Consider the following 17,139-nt stretch of genomic DNA (forward strand, 5'->3'; position numbering starts at 1 on the left):
ATTAATTTAAATAAATAAAAAGTCTATTATATTTTTTAGATTTTACTTGCATAAATTGTCGTGAAAAAAGGGAAATGTGAACTATATTTTGGAACGGAGGGAGTAGTTAATAATAAAAATAATAATATCAATAATATTACAAGACTGCTACACATAACCCTACATTACCAAAGACAACTGGATAACCCTACATTACCAAAGACAACTCCAATTTTGTGCCAAAATACCTCCAGTAGATGAGGAGAAGGCCTTCTTGAAGACAAAAAAAATTAGCTAAAAGAGGGTTATGCTCCAAAAAAATGACAAGCTACATCTAGCACCTAAGATCCCAAACAATTTATGTACTATATGTCTTGGGAAGAAAATGGTGCTCTACTACTCTACATCATACATGTTCATTCAAGTATCTTTCAGCAATGGCGGCGTGTGTTGCAGCACCAATAGGAAGAACATCTTCATCGATGAAGAAATGTGGGGAATGTCCTGAATGTATGGATCCTAATTCCTCGTTCCTAATTCCGATGTAATAAAATGCAGCAGGAATCTCCTTGGAGTAGAATGAGAAATCCTCTGCTCCCATTATTGGATCCACAATTCTAAATTTCTCTGGTCCTAGCAAGTCTGTTGCCACATTTTTCACATGCTCATGCATACGCTCATCGTTTATTGTTGGAGGGTAGATCGCATATTCTTTCTCGAAAAAGTCTATTGTTGCCGTGCATCTGAACACTCTCACTTGCTCTTTAATCACCTACATATGCATGTATACTTGGCAGTTTTAGTTTATGTGCATGTTGTTTTACATTTATCTGATTACTGCTATAACAGATAAGTTTGGCTATCTGGAAAATGATTCTCTGAAGAACAAGCACATAAATGGTGGATTGAATTTTACCTCTTCTATTCTGTGTTGGAGTTTATTCATGTCAGAGAAAGCGCGGAAAGTACCAGCAATGACAACATCTTCAGGCAAATTACCAAGTTGGTTCCCTCCATCCACCAAAGTTACTGAGACTACCTGGTCATTTTAAGACATTACATCATGAACTGTACAAATATATATACATATAACCAATGATAACTATTGTGCTGAATGTGCTCTAAGAAGCTGAATCAAGAACCTGAGAGTCCAAAGGATTTGCTTCCCGAGAAACAATGCCCTGCAAGCTGATCACTGCAGCTGATGCAGCCAAGACAGTATCAGCACGACGAAGCTGATGACTCTCACCGGTGACACGATTAGCACTAATCACAGCCTTAAAAAAACCACAACCAGCAAGCAATGGACCGCTTCTCGAACAAATGGTTCCTGAAGGATTCTGATGAGATACATGAACTGCAAAGATGGCTTCAACATTTTCCAAGGCACCATCTGCTATCATTTGTTTTGCTCCATTCCCTTTCTCCTCCGCTGGTTGAAATATGAGTACCACTGTTCCCTATTTTTTGACATAATATAACTCATTAGAATGCTACACTAGAACCTATGATATGAAAATATGCCATCTTATGTTTCATTGGGTACTATTAGAGATACGAGATATAATCAATATTGGAATATATATGTATGATATATTTTCCATATTGATATTAACAGGTACTCATGTCATGATAAATTCCTAATTCCGAAATGTTCTACACGAAATTTTGTACTAAATTAAACAATTAGTTGTTGTATATTCAACCACCAATGTTGTACATAAAATCGTAAATGTTGTACATAGAATCATAAAAGTTGTATATGAACATCAGGTATCATTATCATCTATCAGTTATATAGAAGGGTGCATTTTTTTTTTTATATACAACATCTGTACATGTTCTAACCAAAAATTGTTTAGAAAGTTCCAAAATTAGGCAGAGTTTGTCGAATCATACATATTCTCATTTTACATTCTAAGCTACTTACATTCCACAATAATTAGATGATAAGCTGTCGCAAATTGAATACCTTATAATTATAACAAAGTTTTATACTAAAACTACTGCTAAGGTACAACCTAGTCACATTTTGTACCTAATATATGTCATCTCCCGTAGAGACAATATTACATTAATTTGTAGTTCCAAAATTCTCATGAAGTATGAACGATAAGTAGCTCCAAAATTCTAGTGAAGTATGAAATTTTTTAAAAAAGTCAAAAACAAACAATTGCGGAATATCAAGCAATACATAACATTTTCCTAATAATCTCAATTGATCACCAAGTTTTCGACTTTTCACTTATCAAATTCACCATAATATATTGGAGCTAATCATGAACCGAGTCGTGACCCAAATATTCAGCCTGGGCCACATCTTTAAGGGCGTGTTCTTTTCGGCATAAAACAACTGAAATGAATTGAATTGAACTGAATAGTGACATGTGAGAGTAAAAGTATTGTTTAGAGCTGAACTGAATTGAACTGAACTGAATTGGACTGTACTGAACTGAACTGAAAATAAGTTGGGGAGAACATGCCCTAAGTCGGACCAAGACGTTTTCATTTTGATAAACTCTATCCAAGTATGGAAACTCAGAATGATTTTAATATTAATGCTGATTAGCATGTCACCTTATCCTAAATTATAGTTCCTCCTTGATAATGAAATTTCAGAAAGTTGTAAGCTTTGATCAACTCTGACGCAAACTTCTCAACTAAAACAATTTTCTAGGCACTTCATCAATAAAGAACTACTTTCCCTTGAAATATAAGTGGTAATCAACTAAAAGCATATCATACTACTTGATGAATTGAAAAAATAATAATTCAACATCACTGAAGTCAGCATTTTCTCAAATCTAGAAGCTTTTCTTTAGTTTTGGCCACTACTTTTTTATATGAGGGCCAATACTCAATCAAAAGATTCCTTTAAAAATGTGACATCAAAATTTTCTTGTACAAACAACAGCTATTATATAAGTGGTCACTGACACTTGTGAAACACATTAAGAAAATATGATTTTGGATGTTATGTGACATATCAATTATTGGCATTTTCCTAACGTCCATGAGAATTAACCTAAAAAATATTTAACTAATGGATAAAAGGTAAGAATATACTCTTCAAAGAAGCAATATATTTAACCAAAAATACCTCTTAGAGAATAACATATGTCATTCACTAAGTCCCGAAAGCAACAGAATTTGATTCTTAATCCTTAAATTAGTTAATATGGTAAAGTTTTTCTGCCTTTAGCCTACAATGTTAGACCAAATAACTGTTATTAATTCGATAACGACCCCTCAAATATCATATGACACGTAATTATGTATATAGATATTTTAAGATCTCGTGAACGGCCTATATTATATATCAATAGAGGTGTTGTTTTACATTGAATATTAAAAGATAATCAAATTTTTAAGTTTGAAGAATTACTCCTCCTATTGTCAATTGATTTAACAACAAACAAAATCACATAGGACAACATGTTTAGTATAACTCATTTTTCATGTGATGAGTAATGAATTATAATAAACGGGTCGAATCGGGTTAGATTTTAAATCCAAATTAGAGGATCTCAGTTCTAATATGAGATATAATAAAATATTGAGTGAGAGAAAGAATTAGTTAGAGGTTAACCTCATATGGGTAGGTCATTGGTAGGATAAAGAGTGTATCTATTTAATTAAGACAACATTATTTTAGTTGTAGACTGCATAAGAATATATAGTTGGAGGAATATATAATAATGTTGGAGTAAGTATTAAAGAATAGAATTACAAAGAAATGATAACATGTGATTGATTTTGAAAGACAACAATTATAGTATCGCATTTTAATCAACGGGGCCACCACAACTCACTTTACACCTACTTGCGGACTACGTCAAGGTGACCCGCTATCCCCATATCTCTTTCTCTTTTGTATGGATATACTATCGCGCATGACAACCCTGGCAACAGATATAAAGCTCTTTCAAGGTATCTCTGCAAAATATCGTGGACCCAAGATATCCCACCTATTCTTCGCAGACGACTCAATGTTCTTCTTCAAACCAACAACAGAAGCCTGTAGCGCCATCGCAACCCTAATCTCACGTTTCTGCCACATCTCTGGGCAGATGCTCAACCTACAGAAGTCATACATCAAATTTAGCCCCAACATTGACCAACCAACGCAACAGACATACAAGGATCTTCTTAGAATGGGCTCCCACACCTCGCTAGGAATCTACCTGGGCACCCCAATAGACATCCAAGGCACAAAAATGCAACACTTCACCCCCCTACTGGATAAAATTAGCACCAAGATCTCGACATAGAGTCAATACCACCTATCCCAACAACGCAAACTCATCCTCATCAACTCCGTCCTGATAGCCTCCATCACACACATACTTGGCATCTTCAAAATTCCCACAGGCCTTGCAAACAAATTGGATGCCATGATCCTGCGTTTCTTCTGGGGTAACGGAATCCACAGAAGTATACACTGGAAAAACAAACAGCTAATGCACATCCCAAAAGGACAGGGCGGTCTTGGCATTCGTAATGTGGCTATCTACAATCAGGCACTGCTTATGAAGAAAGTGTGGCGCCTTCATCACAACCCTCACCTGCTGATTTCAAGGATTTTCCCGCCAACTTTACAGACCAAACGTATTGCCACGGGCACCTCATGGGGACGCAGAGGTCTGATTCAAGCCGAACGTACTCTTCTATCTCACTGCACATGGAAAGTTGGGAATGGTGCTTACTTGATCGCATCTGCGGCAAACTGGCTTCACGGCCGTGTTCCCCTCTACCGGGACGATATTCCTCTGCAGGTTGTGGCGCGCCTAAAAGTTCGGGATCTTATCCTTCCACACCAACAAAACTGGGACCCCAACAAAATAAATAGTCTCTTTCCCCGTTTCGATGCTCACCAAATCCTTGCGCTGGAACTCCCCCTGAACCCTAACACACCTGACCAAAGGATCTGGGCGAAACATCGTTCGGGCCAGTACACCACCAAATCAGGATACTATACACTGCTGATGCAGCAGGAAAATGAAATACAAAGCATGACAACTACCAGGAATCTGCGTTTCTACCGCATAATCTGGGGATTGAACATCATGCCAAAATGGAAGCTCTTCTTATGGAAAATTTGCCAAAACGGTCTGGCTACCAAAGAGGGACTCCATCGGAGAAACATAGGGACCTCCCCCGCATGCCCTATATGCTCTCACAGCTATGAAGATACCCAACACCTATTCCGCTTCTGCCCTATAGCTTCCAGGCTATGGCTAACTTCACAACTCTGCATTACCTCCACATCCAACGCCCACATTCCCATGGACATATGGCTGATTAATTGGGTGCTATACTTTAGGAAGGAAGATGGACACCAAGGATCGCGATTACCAGTATTCATAGCCATCCTCTGGGTAATATGGTGTTCTCGCAATGCATATATTTTTCGGCAACAGGTGCGCGACATGGCCTCGATCCAGGCTTTGCTGTCCACAGCCCAACAACAACACGAACATTTTGCAGCAGGCTTATCTCTCAACCACGGCCTTACACAAGACCCTCTGCACCCCCCTGGTTTCCTGGTCGCTAACATCGGCCAAAATCTGCAGGGTACTCCTCAAATCCGTATACAAACGGATGGCTCATGGGATCGTGACACCGGGTACGGCAGTGCGGCTTGGATTACAACAGCTACTACTGGCGTCTCAGATTCCATCCAAGGTCATGCATCTTTCCACCATTTGGGGTCGGCGCTACAAGCGGAAACAGTAGCATGCCTCAAAGCTTTACTATGGGCGAAGACTCACCGATATCACAGCTTGGCTATCAGCACGGACTCGGCGAACCTTATTCACTCGATCAATTCCAGGCACATCCATGATATTGATACACACCATACTATTACGGACATCCGTGCAACAGCAAAAACATTCCAATGGTGTTGCATCACAAAAGTCCCAAGACAAAGTGTACGCCAGGCTAATGATCTTGCGGTCACCTGCCGCCTCCTCGGCGGCCCTACTATCTCCTTCTAAGTTTATCGCACGTTTCTCCGATGTCAAAAAAAAAAAAAAAAAAAAAAAAAAAAAAAATTATGATATAGAAGTACTCCATAGTCCATATAAAAGATTAGGTTATAAGAGACGTGTAGAAATAGAATTGGAAACCACTTCCATCCTCACAAGTCGTTGTCAATAACCGTGGAAGAGGAAACCAGTAATGAACCACGAATGAGATGAAGTATTAAAGCATAGGTGGAAGTGAGAACAAGATAAGAGCAAATATAACCTTCCAAATCATCTCCCATGAATATGATGTATGATAGGCGTTGCATCTTGATTTTTACTTATATGAATCTATACGACAATATTAACAAACCTTTTTAAATAAAGAGCGGTGACACGTAGTGCGTTCATTATAATTTTGTAATCTATGTATTATTCATATACTAAAAATTAGAAAATGGTTTATATTGGATTTGATTTCGTAACTTCAAGTTTATATATTAAAATTTGAACCACTAAGCCAAGTCATATTGAGTGTTATCATTTTAAAGCAAAATATTATATTATTAAATGAAAAATGTCATTACTTGGGGCATAGTCCTGACCTAAAATCTAGTTTATAAATTTGAACTTAATTTTCTTATGGATAGTACAATGAAAATTTATCTACATTTATGAGTATTGCTTGTATTAAACTTATTTCTCCTCTGAGCTAATTGATTAGTTTTAGCTATACTTTTTTATACTACCTGATCCGTATTTTTTTAGGAGAATATTTATAGTACACCTGGGTGTACCATGCTCATGGTACACCCAAGACTATTTTCTCCAAATGAGCAAAATGAGCGAATGAGCAAAATGAACAAATGAGCAAACACTTTTATTGCAAAATGAGCACACACTTTTATTACAAAATGAGCAAAATGAGCAAATGAGTAAATGAGCAAAATGCTCATATGAACAAATTTGGTGTCAAATGAGCACCTGAAATTCTAATTTATAAGCAAAATAGTCTTGGGTGTACCATGCTCATGATCACCCAAGACTATTTTCTCCAAATGAGCAAAATGAGCGAATGAGCAAAATGAACAAATGAGCAAACACTTTTATTGCAAAATGAGCAAACACTTTTATTACAAAATGAGCAAAATGAGCAAATGAGTAAATGAGCAAAATGCTCATATGAACAAATTTGGTGTCAAATGAGCACCTGAAATTCTAATTTATTACAAGAATACCCCTGGGTGTACCATGTTCATGGTACACCCGGGTGTACCATGAGTGAACTCTTTTTTTAGTTGCATCATTTGATTTTGTGGTACTATTCATCAACGAACTTTGTTGAATTATCTTGTATTATTATACTCCCTTTATCCCGTAATATAGTGCTTACTTCATTTTTGGTGAATCAAACTTTAAAATCTTTGACCGAATATTCTCATTTGTATATATAAAAAAACATATTCATGTGAGATCTTGTTATATTCGTCTCAACGTGTAGTTTCATAATATCAACTTTTTATATATTGTTTATTAATACGAAATTAAGATATTAAAGTTCAAAGTTACGTCTTGGAGACCGTGGAAAAAAGAAATAAGCACTATATTATGGGACGCAGGGAGTATAAAAAAAACATAGTCAAATAGAATCATGTTAAATTCGTCTCAATGAAAGAATTCCAAATATTAAAATTTTATAAGTTTTACTAACATCAAATAAGAGATATTAACGTTCAAAAAATTGTCTCGTCAAATTGAAAAACTAAATGTTGCAAATAAAAAGATAGAAAGGTAGTAATATAATGAGTGAAAACAAGGTGAGGAAAACATAACCCAAATGGAGATTATTGTAGTAACAAATCACATGTGCTTTCCTTTGCATGAAACCAACATTCAAAATAATGTTCTTAGTTGTCAGCGAATGTTAGTGACTGTTGAGTGTTGCATTCGTATTAGTTGGTTTTTTACTTGGTATTTAGCAAAAATCAAAATGTGAAAGTTGCGTCACATTAGGAGGACCACACCACACTGATATTTATCTTCCCTTTAGTTGGAAAAAATCATCACACAACACTAGGATCAAGAATTAAGGGGCTTAAATATATTTCCTTCTTTTATTTATTAGGAAATTCAATTTTAATCTTGGTAGATGTCTCTAATTCTCTATGATTCTCCAAGATTCGAGGAAGATTGCAAGTCGATCAGATAAAAAGAGATCATTTGTAATCTCTTGATGGATGGTTTAATGGAAATTTTCGGGAGAAGCAATGATTTAGAACCAAGTTAGTGGACCACTAATATTTATAAAGTAAGACTAGTAATGTATAATTCGAAGACTAGAAGTATAGAAGTATAGAACTTACAGCTGTATAATTTGAAAAACGTGAATTCTTTTTAGAAATTGTGCAAAGGTAAACAAATTTCAACTCCTCTTGTATCAAGGACCAAGAATGTTATATTTATCGATCTTTAAGTGTGTCTTGGGTATAACATGTTACAACATAAATTATTGTGTAACAAAACGTCACACGTACATAATGACACAGCTTTAACTAAAATGACATGGACTACACATACAATGACATGAATAAAATCTTATTTTGTCATTTCAATTCTTTTTACAAACAAGTAGTGGTTTATTAGTTTTTACACAATAAATTATGTTGTAATAGTTACATCCAAAAATTTATGTTTCCTTTTTATAAGAAAGAAAATTCCACAGGTAAAAAAAAATCTAGAGGAAGAGCATACTCAATTTTAGTTCATTCATCAATGAGAATAGGTGAAGGCTTTTCGTTCAAGGAAAGTTTTGGGAGATTTAATTATAATGTAGCAACCATCCACCAAAATACTCTAGGTTCACAAGTTCTTAATGTCTAGGCATAATGCAATGTGCAGGACCATAGAACTATAGCAGTGATGTGGAGTACGAGAATAAAGGCTGAAAAACGTTTAGGACAAAGCCAAAAAAAATGCCGATGTTGAATGCTAGCGACCAACTAGTTATTCATCCTTTACCCAAACATTGAATGGTATACCAAGATTACCAACTACCATATCACTCTGATGAGTGATGAGTGATGAGTGATGAGTGATGCTTCCCTTTTTATTCTCTTGCTGACCTTTAATGAGCTCAAACGGTTACCAAATACACTTCACATGCATGCTTATAGTTTTGGAAGTAACAACTAAATTATGAATCTCTAGCCACACGCCCCTACGGTCCTACATTTAGTGTTTCACTATTATAGGTAGGGGTGTTCATGATCCCGGAACGAAATGTGGAAAATTTTTGGACCGGGATCAGGGTCAGAACGAAAAATCCCGATACTGTCCGGTCTGGACCGGAATTTTTCTGGTGCAATCGTGTTTTGAACATGTTGAAATGGAGTCTATATTTTTGGAAAAAAAACTTTTTAATCTGATTTAAACATATTTATAAATTAGATATATTAAATTTTAATAAGAATATTCGTATAGGTAATAAATGTTAGATTTTTAACTTTCTAACTTCCTACCTTTTAAACATATATAAACTTTTTTTTACTAAAAAAATCAGAAATTTCGATCCATCGGTTCGGGCAGGAAATTTCCGAGTAACCCAAATTCGGGAATTTCTCTAGACTGAGCCACTGAGGACCCGACCGGAATTTTCGGTCTGGTTCAGTCCCGTCCAAATTATGGTCCGGTCCGATCTAGATTGATATTAATTTTGATCAAGAGCAAAATTGATATTAATTCTGATCAAGAGCAAAATTGATATTAATTGATCTAATCTATATACATATCATTTTTTCTCGATAACATCCACACATATCACTAGTTCATATAGGAAACCTTAAGCTAAGTATAAGTATATACTTCAATAGGTATAGGTCGTCACTAGAACGTGAGTTACCTAAACTAACATATACTCTAGTTTCCCGAAAATACTAGAACCCTAAATATCACCAAAACTATATCATAACTCTAATACACAAGTCACAACTAAAACCATTAATAGTTTGGAGAAGTGTAGCATGTTTTTAGACATTGTGAAATAATTAATATATTTGACTATAATTTTTAGATGCAAAAAATACAAAAGTTACGTTAGATGATAAATTAAACAATATTTTATGTATAATCACCTTAAGAAAATGCTCACGAGTCTTGAGTATTTTCGCGGCACCAAGAAGCATGGCAACATGTGCATCATGTCCACAAGCATGCATTTTTCCATCGTTTTTGCTCTTGTACTCCCATTCTACAGCTTCCTGCAATCACCCCACACGTATTAAATTAAAGCTAAGTGATGTTATCTATACCAAATAATAATTACTATAAACACTATTTGTTCATATTGTTTAACGATTATGGATTTATCATAGAAGTGTATGATAATTTGTGTGATTAATGTTAAGACTATCTATCATATGATAGTATTAATGTTCCATACTATAGGTTTGTCACACGACGTGGCGTAGCCTATATCAATAATGAACATACGTTCATTTAAATCAATGAGCTTGGACCACAAAATATCCACATACATGAGTCATGTGTGATGCCAAAACGAAAAAAGCAACATGTTTATCAAGTCACAAATACTCCTCGACCTAGAAGTATTCATGGTTATTTTCTCCACTTTTATATATATATATATATATATTTATTTGCTCAATTACTTCCTTCAAATGAATTAGTAAGTAAACGAAGTAATATATAAGGCTCGCGAGCTATTTTTTTAATTAATTTTAGAATGTTAATCTTACATATTTATATCTATTACTTGAGTTTTAATATTCCATATAAAATCTTAACAAATTTTAGTTAATTTCACTTAAATCTATTTCGGACCGAAGGTAAAAATGAAGAAGATAAGTTTTGATTGTCATGCTGGTTAACGCACAACAAAATCATAGGGAATCTATATTTTTAGAAGAGCCCGACAACTATATTTATTTTAAATATATGTATTAAGATGAATATGAAATAATCACTAATTTACTCTTGTATATATATTTAGATTCTATTTCTAATCAAAATTAGTATTTGTAAGTTGCACTCATAAAAGGAAAGTCGAATATGCGACCATAAATTTGAATAGTACTCCCTTCGTTTCAGAATATAAGACACGTACGATGTTTGAGGTAGAACATTGACCGTTAATTATTCTAATTTATATTGATAGAAATTTTTTTAAAAAAAAATGTTACAATAGTATTTTTCAAGACGAATTTAACGGTATAATTTTTATAATTTTATTTATCATATTGCGAGAGATTTTTATGGTCAAATTTTTTTTTAGTAAAACATGAATGTCCTATATTTTGAAATAAAAGGAGTACTAAATATGCGGTAAAAAATAATAATATTTCAAAATTGACAAAAAGGCATCGTGAAGATAAGTGCATTAACAATAATAAAATAATAAAATAATAATATAAAATTGTAGCATCAATATTTTCGACAGTAGAATGTCCCCATATTAAATGGTCACAAGACATTATGGTCAAGTCTATGTGATGAAGAAAAGGTAGCAGTTTCCTTTTGTAGCGTTCTTCCAGGGGCTATAGTATTTTACTTTATGCCGACTTTTGGGATAAGACTTGGAATTGTCTCACTACGCATTACCCAAATAATAAGAGGAGTAATAAAATATACAAGAAAAAATAAGTTCATGCTTGCCCTAAAGATAGCTATCATTAGTAATAAGAAAAATATCACGTTTTCAAAAAAGAGGAAACAGAAATATCAATAAAGTTTTATTTTCTTTGAAGAATAAATGAGTTGGATTAGTAAAACTATAAAACATTTTAATTTGTGATATAGTCTGTCTTCTTAACGACGTGTCATAGGCTCAAAAACTAATGTAATATTAATTAAGTACCTCTATCTATATTTTATTAATAATAACCTCATCACAACACTAGCAATTCTTATGGTTAACCTCATATATGCATATTGCATTGTTAAAACTCCAGCTATACTAATTAGTAATCCATGTTATTACACCATTATTATATTGTGTGTGTATGTGTGCATGTGTGCGTGCATATATGCTGCATGCGTGTGCGTGTGTGGATTAGTTGTAATGGGTATTTTTATTAATCGCAAGAGTACATAAGCCTGATTTTTAAATTGAATGATTACTTCTACAATTTGAATGACTCTAGCTATGCCGCCATACTTCAATTAGTAAGGCTTTTTTTTCGTAGCAATAGATACAAGCTTCTCACTCCCTTTGTTCGCTCCCCTCATCAATTACAACCAATATGAAGTAATTAGATAGATTTGCTATTGGTAATTGGTATATATAAATATATTTAAAAAATACTACTTTGACATGTTGATATAAAATAAGATAATATTAGAAATATCGGAATTAAAAAAAATCAACCGAGGACATATAGACCTAACTTTTAGCATTAAAAAAAATCTTATTATAAAGAAATATATTACTCAATTGGTTGTTTACATATAGATCAACCAATATGACGAAATATATATGATGATGACATTTCATTTCTTTTTGCATTCTACTTTTTTTACCCTCACATATTTACTTAACTTGTTTTTCTAAATAAATCAAAACTTAATTAAAGCTAACTGATAAAGTTGTGTTCATTGAAAAAGAAAGTAAATATGTATATGACGAAGAAAAATCAAGAGATATAATGTAACAATATACAACTCTTTTCAAAAGTTAAATTGAAGTGGACATTAGATTATTACGTTGATGATTGTGTTTCTTCATACCCAAATAACACCACCGTCATATTTCTTCATATTAGCATATAGGAGAATTAATAGGCATGCCATTTCTACGCTAACCTAGCTAAAAACACCCCACTAATCCACTATAGTCTTATATCCCACTTTCAATTTTCGGGTATTCTAGTATGAAGTACTATCACACTATTATAATTTCTTAATTCCAAACGTTTTCCAAAAGTGGACGACAAGGAAATCTTAGAAGTATCAAATATATGATTCCCCAATTGGATATACTATTAAGGAATATTGTTAAAAGACAAAGTTAACAAGTAGTAGTAGTATGCACAGACATATTCATCTAATAGTATGTTACTAATAGCAGCCAAGCAGAGCTCCCTGCCCCATCTCCCAGCAAAATGCTGTCGACCGGAGACAGCATCCGCAGCTCGACTACTCTCTGGACCACTAGGCAGCGAGCTAGTAGCTGGCGACAACGTCGAAAAAAGACTCCGCGTTTGCCATGGGAGGCGGGTGGAAGTTTTGCTTCGTCCATCATCATTTATGCGCATTTGATAATTCGATTGAAAGGTTAAGCTAAACTTATTCCGTTCAGTGTACAATTCAACATTCCATAAAGTTTGTTTAACGTGCGGTTTGTTGGTTTTTTGAAATGTTTGGTCGAAACATTCTTAACAGGGCTGAATTTTGGCATGTGTATAAAGATATACTTCCTCGGTTTCATTTTAATCTACACAATTACACTTTTCGCTCATGTCAATGCAAAATTTTGAGAACATATATCTTTAGTTTTGTATTTGTAAAAATTATAAAAAGTACATATTAATAAAAACATGTTATAATGAATCTAACAAGATCCCACATGACTATATTTTCATCCGCGTATAAATTACAAATGTGGTCAAAGTGAAATTTGTAAATGAGTTTACTCATGGTACACCCGGGTGTACCATGAGCATAGTACACCCAGGGGTATTTTTGTAATAAATTAGAATTTCAGGTGCTCATTTGACACCAAATTTGCTCATATGGGCATTTTGCTTATTTACTCTTTTGCTCATTTTGTAATAAAAGTGTTTGCTCATAATCTTAAATGAATAGAAAATTTTGCTCATAATCTTAAATGAATAGAAATGTTTGCTCATTTGTTCATTTTGCTCATTTGCTCATTCGCTCATTTTGCTCATTTGGAGAAAATAGTCTTGGGTGTACCATGAGCATAATACACCCAGGTGTACTATAAATATTCTCGTTGTAAATAGTGTAAAATATCAAAGTGTAACAATTAAAATGAAATAAAGGGAGTATAGTACAACCGTACAAGGTCACATTTTTTAAGGTCCAATATTGAAGTTAAGCCCATTTGAAAAAAATTCTGATATTTTTCTCAATTACAATGAACTCATCTTTCTCTTTCTTTTATAACTCAAAACCTGTTTCTCAATGATTCCCAATTCACACTTATATTTATAATAGAGGTCTCATTTTACTATAAGAATAGGGTCACAAGAATCTAAAAATGGCTCTGATTCTAAATTGTTGTTTTACTTACAATTTATACTGTGAATATCCCTAGTTAATTAAACAAGCTAGTATGAACATCATATATAAAATGTCATAAGATAAGAAAAAGTGAAAGTGTTGGCTTCTATCTAACACATCTCAATCCAGACGTTATTATGATTATTAGAAAATATTATATTTCCTATAATGGTTGTAAATCCTATATGATACAACCTTTTTTCAAAAGAGAAATTATTGGTACTTATGGTTTTTTACCATATTGAGGAATTTTTTAATATCATTTTGAGGAATTACAAGTACTAACATGCACAAATTATAAATAAGGCTTTATTTAAACCTTTTATAAGAACGTCAAAACATAAAAAAAATATTTTTTATTACAATAATATATTCTAGTAAATTAATTGTTGAAATTCACAATAGAACTTTTGACATTTTTCAAGCAGGAAAGCAACCTCAATTGCTTTTCGTTTTTTTTTTTTTGTCAAGAATCATGCACATACATTAAAGATGCTCTTACTATACCCAACTTAATCATTAGATATAAGTCAACAACAACATCATATATTCTAATATTGTACTAAACAAACTTGTTACGTTATTAATAATATGATCTTCTTACTTTATGTTGTTCTTTGATTAAATTAAAGAGAACATGTACAGATCGTTGATTTTTAATTAATATTTCTTGGACCATTAACTATTAAAGTTAGATTCTGTTAATTAGTTAGTAAAAGTGTAAGGTTCTTATTTCTTAATACCTCTCTATCCTAAAAGGAGAGAGCTGTACTTGGTAAGAAGTTTGAGATTTAGGCTATGTTCAGTTCACCTTATTTTTGCTTATTTTAAATTTAATCAGATTTAATCAGATCAGATCAGATCAGAAAAAATAAGTTCAGATCAGATAGTTCAGATCATGCTTATATTTAAAAATCATTATATCTTTCATTACATATTAGTAAAAATTATAATAATTAAATATTAATAAAGTACTCATTGAGACGAATCAAACAAGACCCCACATGACTATATTTTTCTTATATATTGAGAAAATCTAAAAGATAAGATCTTGAAATCAGAAAAAATAAGTTCAGATCAGAAAAAATAAGTTCAGATCAGATCAGATAAGTTCAGATCAGAAAATTTCAGGTGAACTAAACATAACCTTACTGGGGTCACCTAACTGTAACTTTTTTTCCTGAAAATTTATCTTTACTTATTTTCTGGTGGGTCTAACATATAATTTATGGGAAGTTGAGAATTAACCACTTGTGTGATGGACTCGTGTGTCTCAATTTTTATTATAAATAAATAAATAAAGGTAAACTATCATATTTAAGGTCATCGTTATCATTTTTAAATTCATCATGCAATCTATATCACACAATTCGTAATATCTTAAAAGCAAAGACCACAAACCAACAATAATACAAAACATGTCCAAAGAAGTAAATCATAATTCTGAGAAAAGGAGTCTAAGTCATAAAGAAAAAGATCCAAATAATTGAAGAAAGAACCAATTTTCACATGCTGAAATAATGTGTAATACTATAAGATTACAAACAAGAAATACACAAACCATTTGTGTTAAATTAATAAATTTTCTTCATGACAAACTACCACAAGAAATTTAATACGAGTTTCAATTCACGTGAATATAAATAAAAAAAACAATTTGTACTCGTAGTAATACAAGTACATCTTTTACAGTAACTCATCAGTACGTCATAAACAGAAAATAAAACGACAACAACTTAGTACTGTATCAAATATTTATAACCTCACTATCTATTTCTGAAAAAGTAACAACTAGGTATATATATAACTAGGACCACAAAAAACTGTTTATAGTACACTTATAAATCATACCTATAACCTCATTAGTGTTTACATCATTTTATAATTAGTCGGGATGAAATTAAATTAATAAAGAAAACTAACCTGAATAGGTAAGGCATCCATATCTGCACGAAGAGCCACAAAAGGGGGTCCACCAGTGCCAAGCATAGCACGAATACCAGTCTTAGCCAAAGGATGTTTATAAGAGATCTTAAGTTGATCTAACTCTTGTCTAATTAAAGTGCTAGTATTAAATTCTTCAAAGGCTAATTCAGGGTTTTGATGTATTATTCTTCTTACATCTTTTAACCAACTAACCATATTTGGCTGCATAGCTAGCCGTAGAATCTCTTCTGACTTTGACGGTAGAGATTCCGCCGCCGCATGATGGTGGCGTGCGGCGGCGGAACTCTTGTTTTTTGTTATGATCACATGCTCATCATGGTCATGGTCATGGTCATGGTGCTTATTTTTGTTGTTAGTATTAGGTGGCAAGTATGATGATGATGATGATGATGATGATGATGATGATCTGATGATATCAACGGCTGAGATAGAGATGTTGTTGTCATTGATTATGAGTGTTATTAGTAGGAGTATTAGTGTTTTGAGTATAAGTAGGAAAAAAGAGTTGAGTGAATTATATTGCTTCATGATTAGGAAACTAAGAGAGAGAAAGTGAGAGTAAGGTCTATGAAAGCAGGAGCAAAGAGGTGAAGTTTATAGTGGAGAGGTTTTGGATCACGTGGGGATGGGAGGTCAAGGAATATAATAATATTTTATGTCTTATCAAAAATATGTATAGATTATAGAAGTAGGCACTAATTGAGTAATGTTCGGTTTTTATTTTAATTTATTGATTGATTGAATATTTATAGCTTCTAAATAATTTAAAATTTATTTGGTCACTTATTAAGGGCCTGTTCTCTTCGGCATAAAACAGCTGAACTGAACTGAACTTATCAAAGCTGAACTGAACTGAACTGAACTTATCGGAGCTGAACTGAACTGAACTTATCAGAGCTGAACTGAACTGAACTGAACTGAACTGAACTGAACTGAACTGAACTGAATTGAATTAAATTGAATTGAATTATATTACATTGAAATA

General features: G+C 33.2%; 1 protein-coding gene across 1 annotated transcript; it reads right to left on the reverse strand.

Annotated features, from left to right (window-relative positions):
• Positions 1-105: 105 nt before the first annotated feature.
• LOC104890952 (IAA-amino acid hydrolase ILR1-like 6) lies at positions 106-16,772 on the reverse strand. Its single transcript, XM_010676571.4, has 5 exons — positions 16,131-16,772; positions 10,079-10,204; positions 1,122-1,439; positions 896-1,018; positions 106-751 (listed from the first exon to the last, which is right to left on the reverse strand). The coding sequence occupies exons 1-5, from the start codon at positions 16,680-16,682 to the stop codon at positions 386-388; spliced, it is 1,485 nt and encodes a 494-aa protein (XP_010674873.2). The 5' UTR covers positions 16,683-16,772; the 3' UTR covers positions 106-385.
• Positions 16,773-17,139: the final 367 nt, after the last annotated feature.

The sequence above is a fragment of the Beta vulgaris genome, chromosome 1, assembly GCF_026745355.1.
Source record: "Beta vulgaris subsp. vulgaris cultivar EL10 chromosome 1, EL10.2, whole genome shotgun sequence".
NCBI classification, from domain to species: domain Eukaryota; kingdom Viridiplantae; phylum Streptophyta; class Magnoliopsida; order Caryophyllales; family Amaranthaceae; genus Beta; species Beta vulgaris.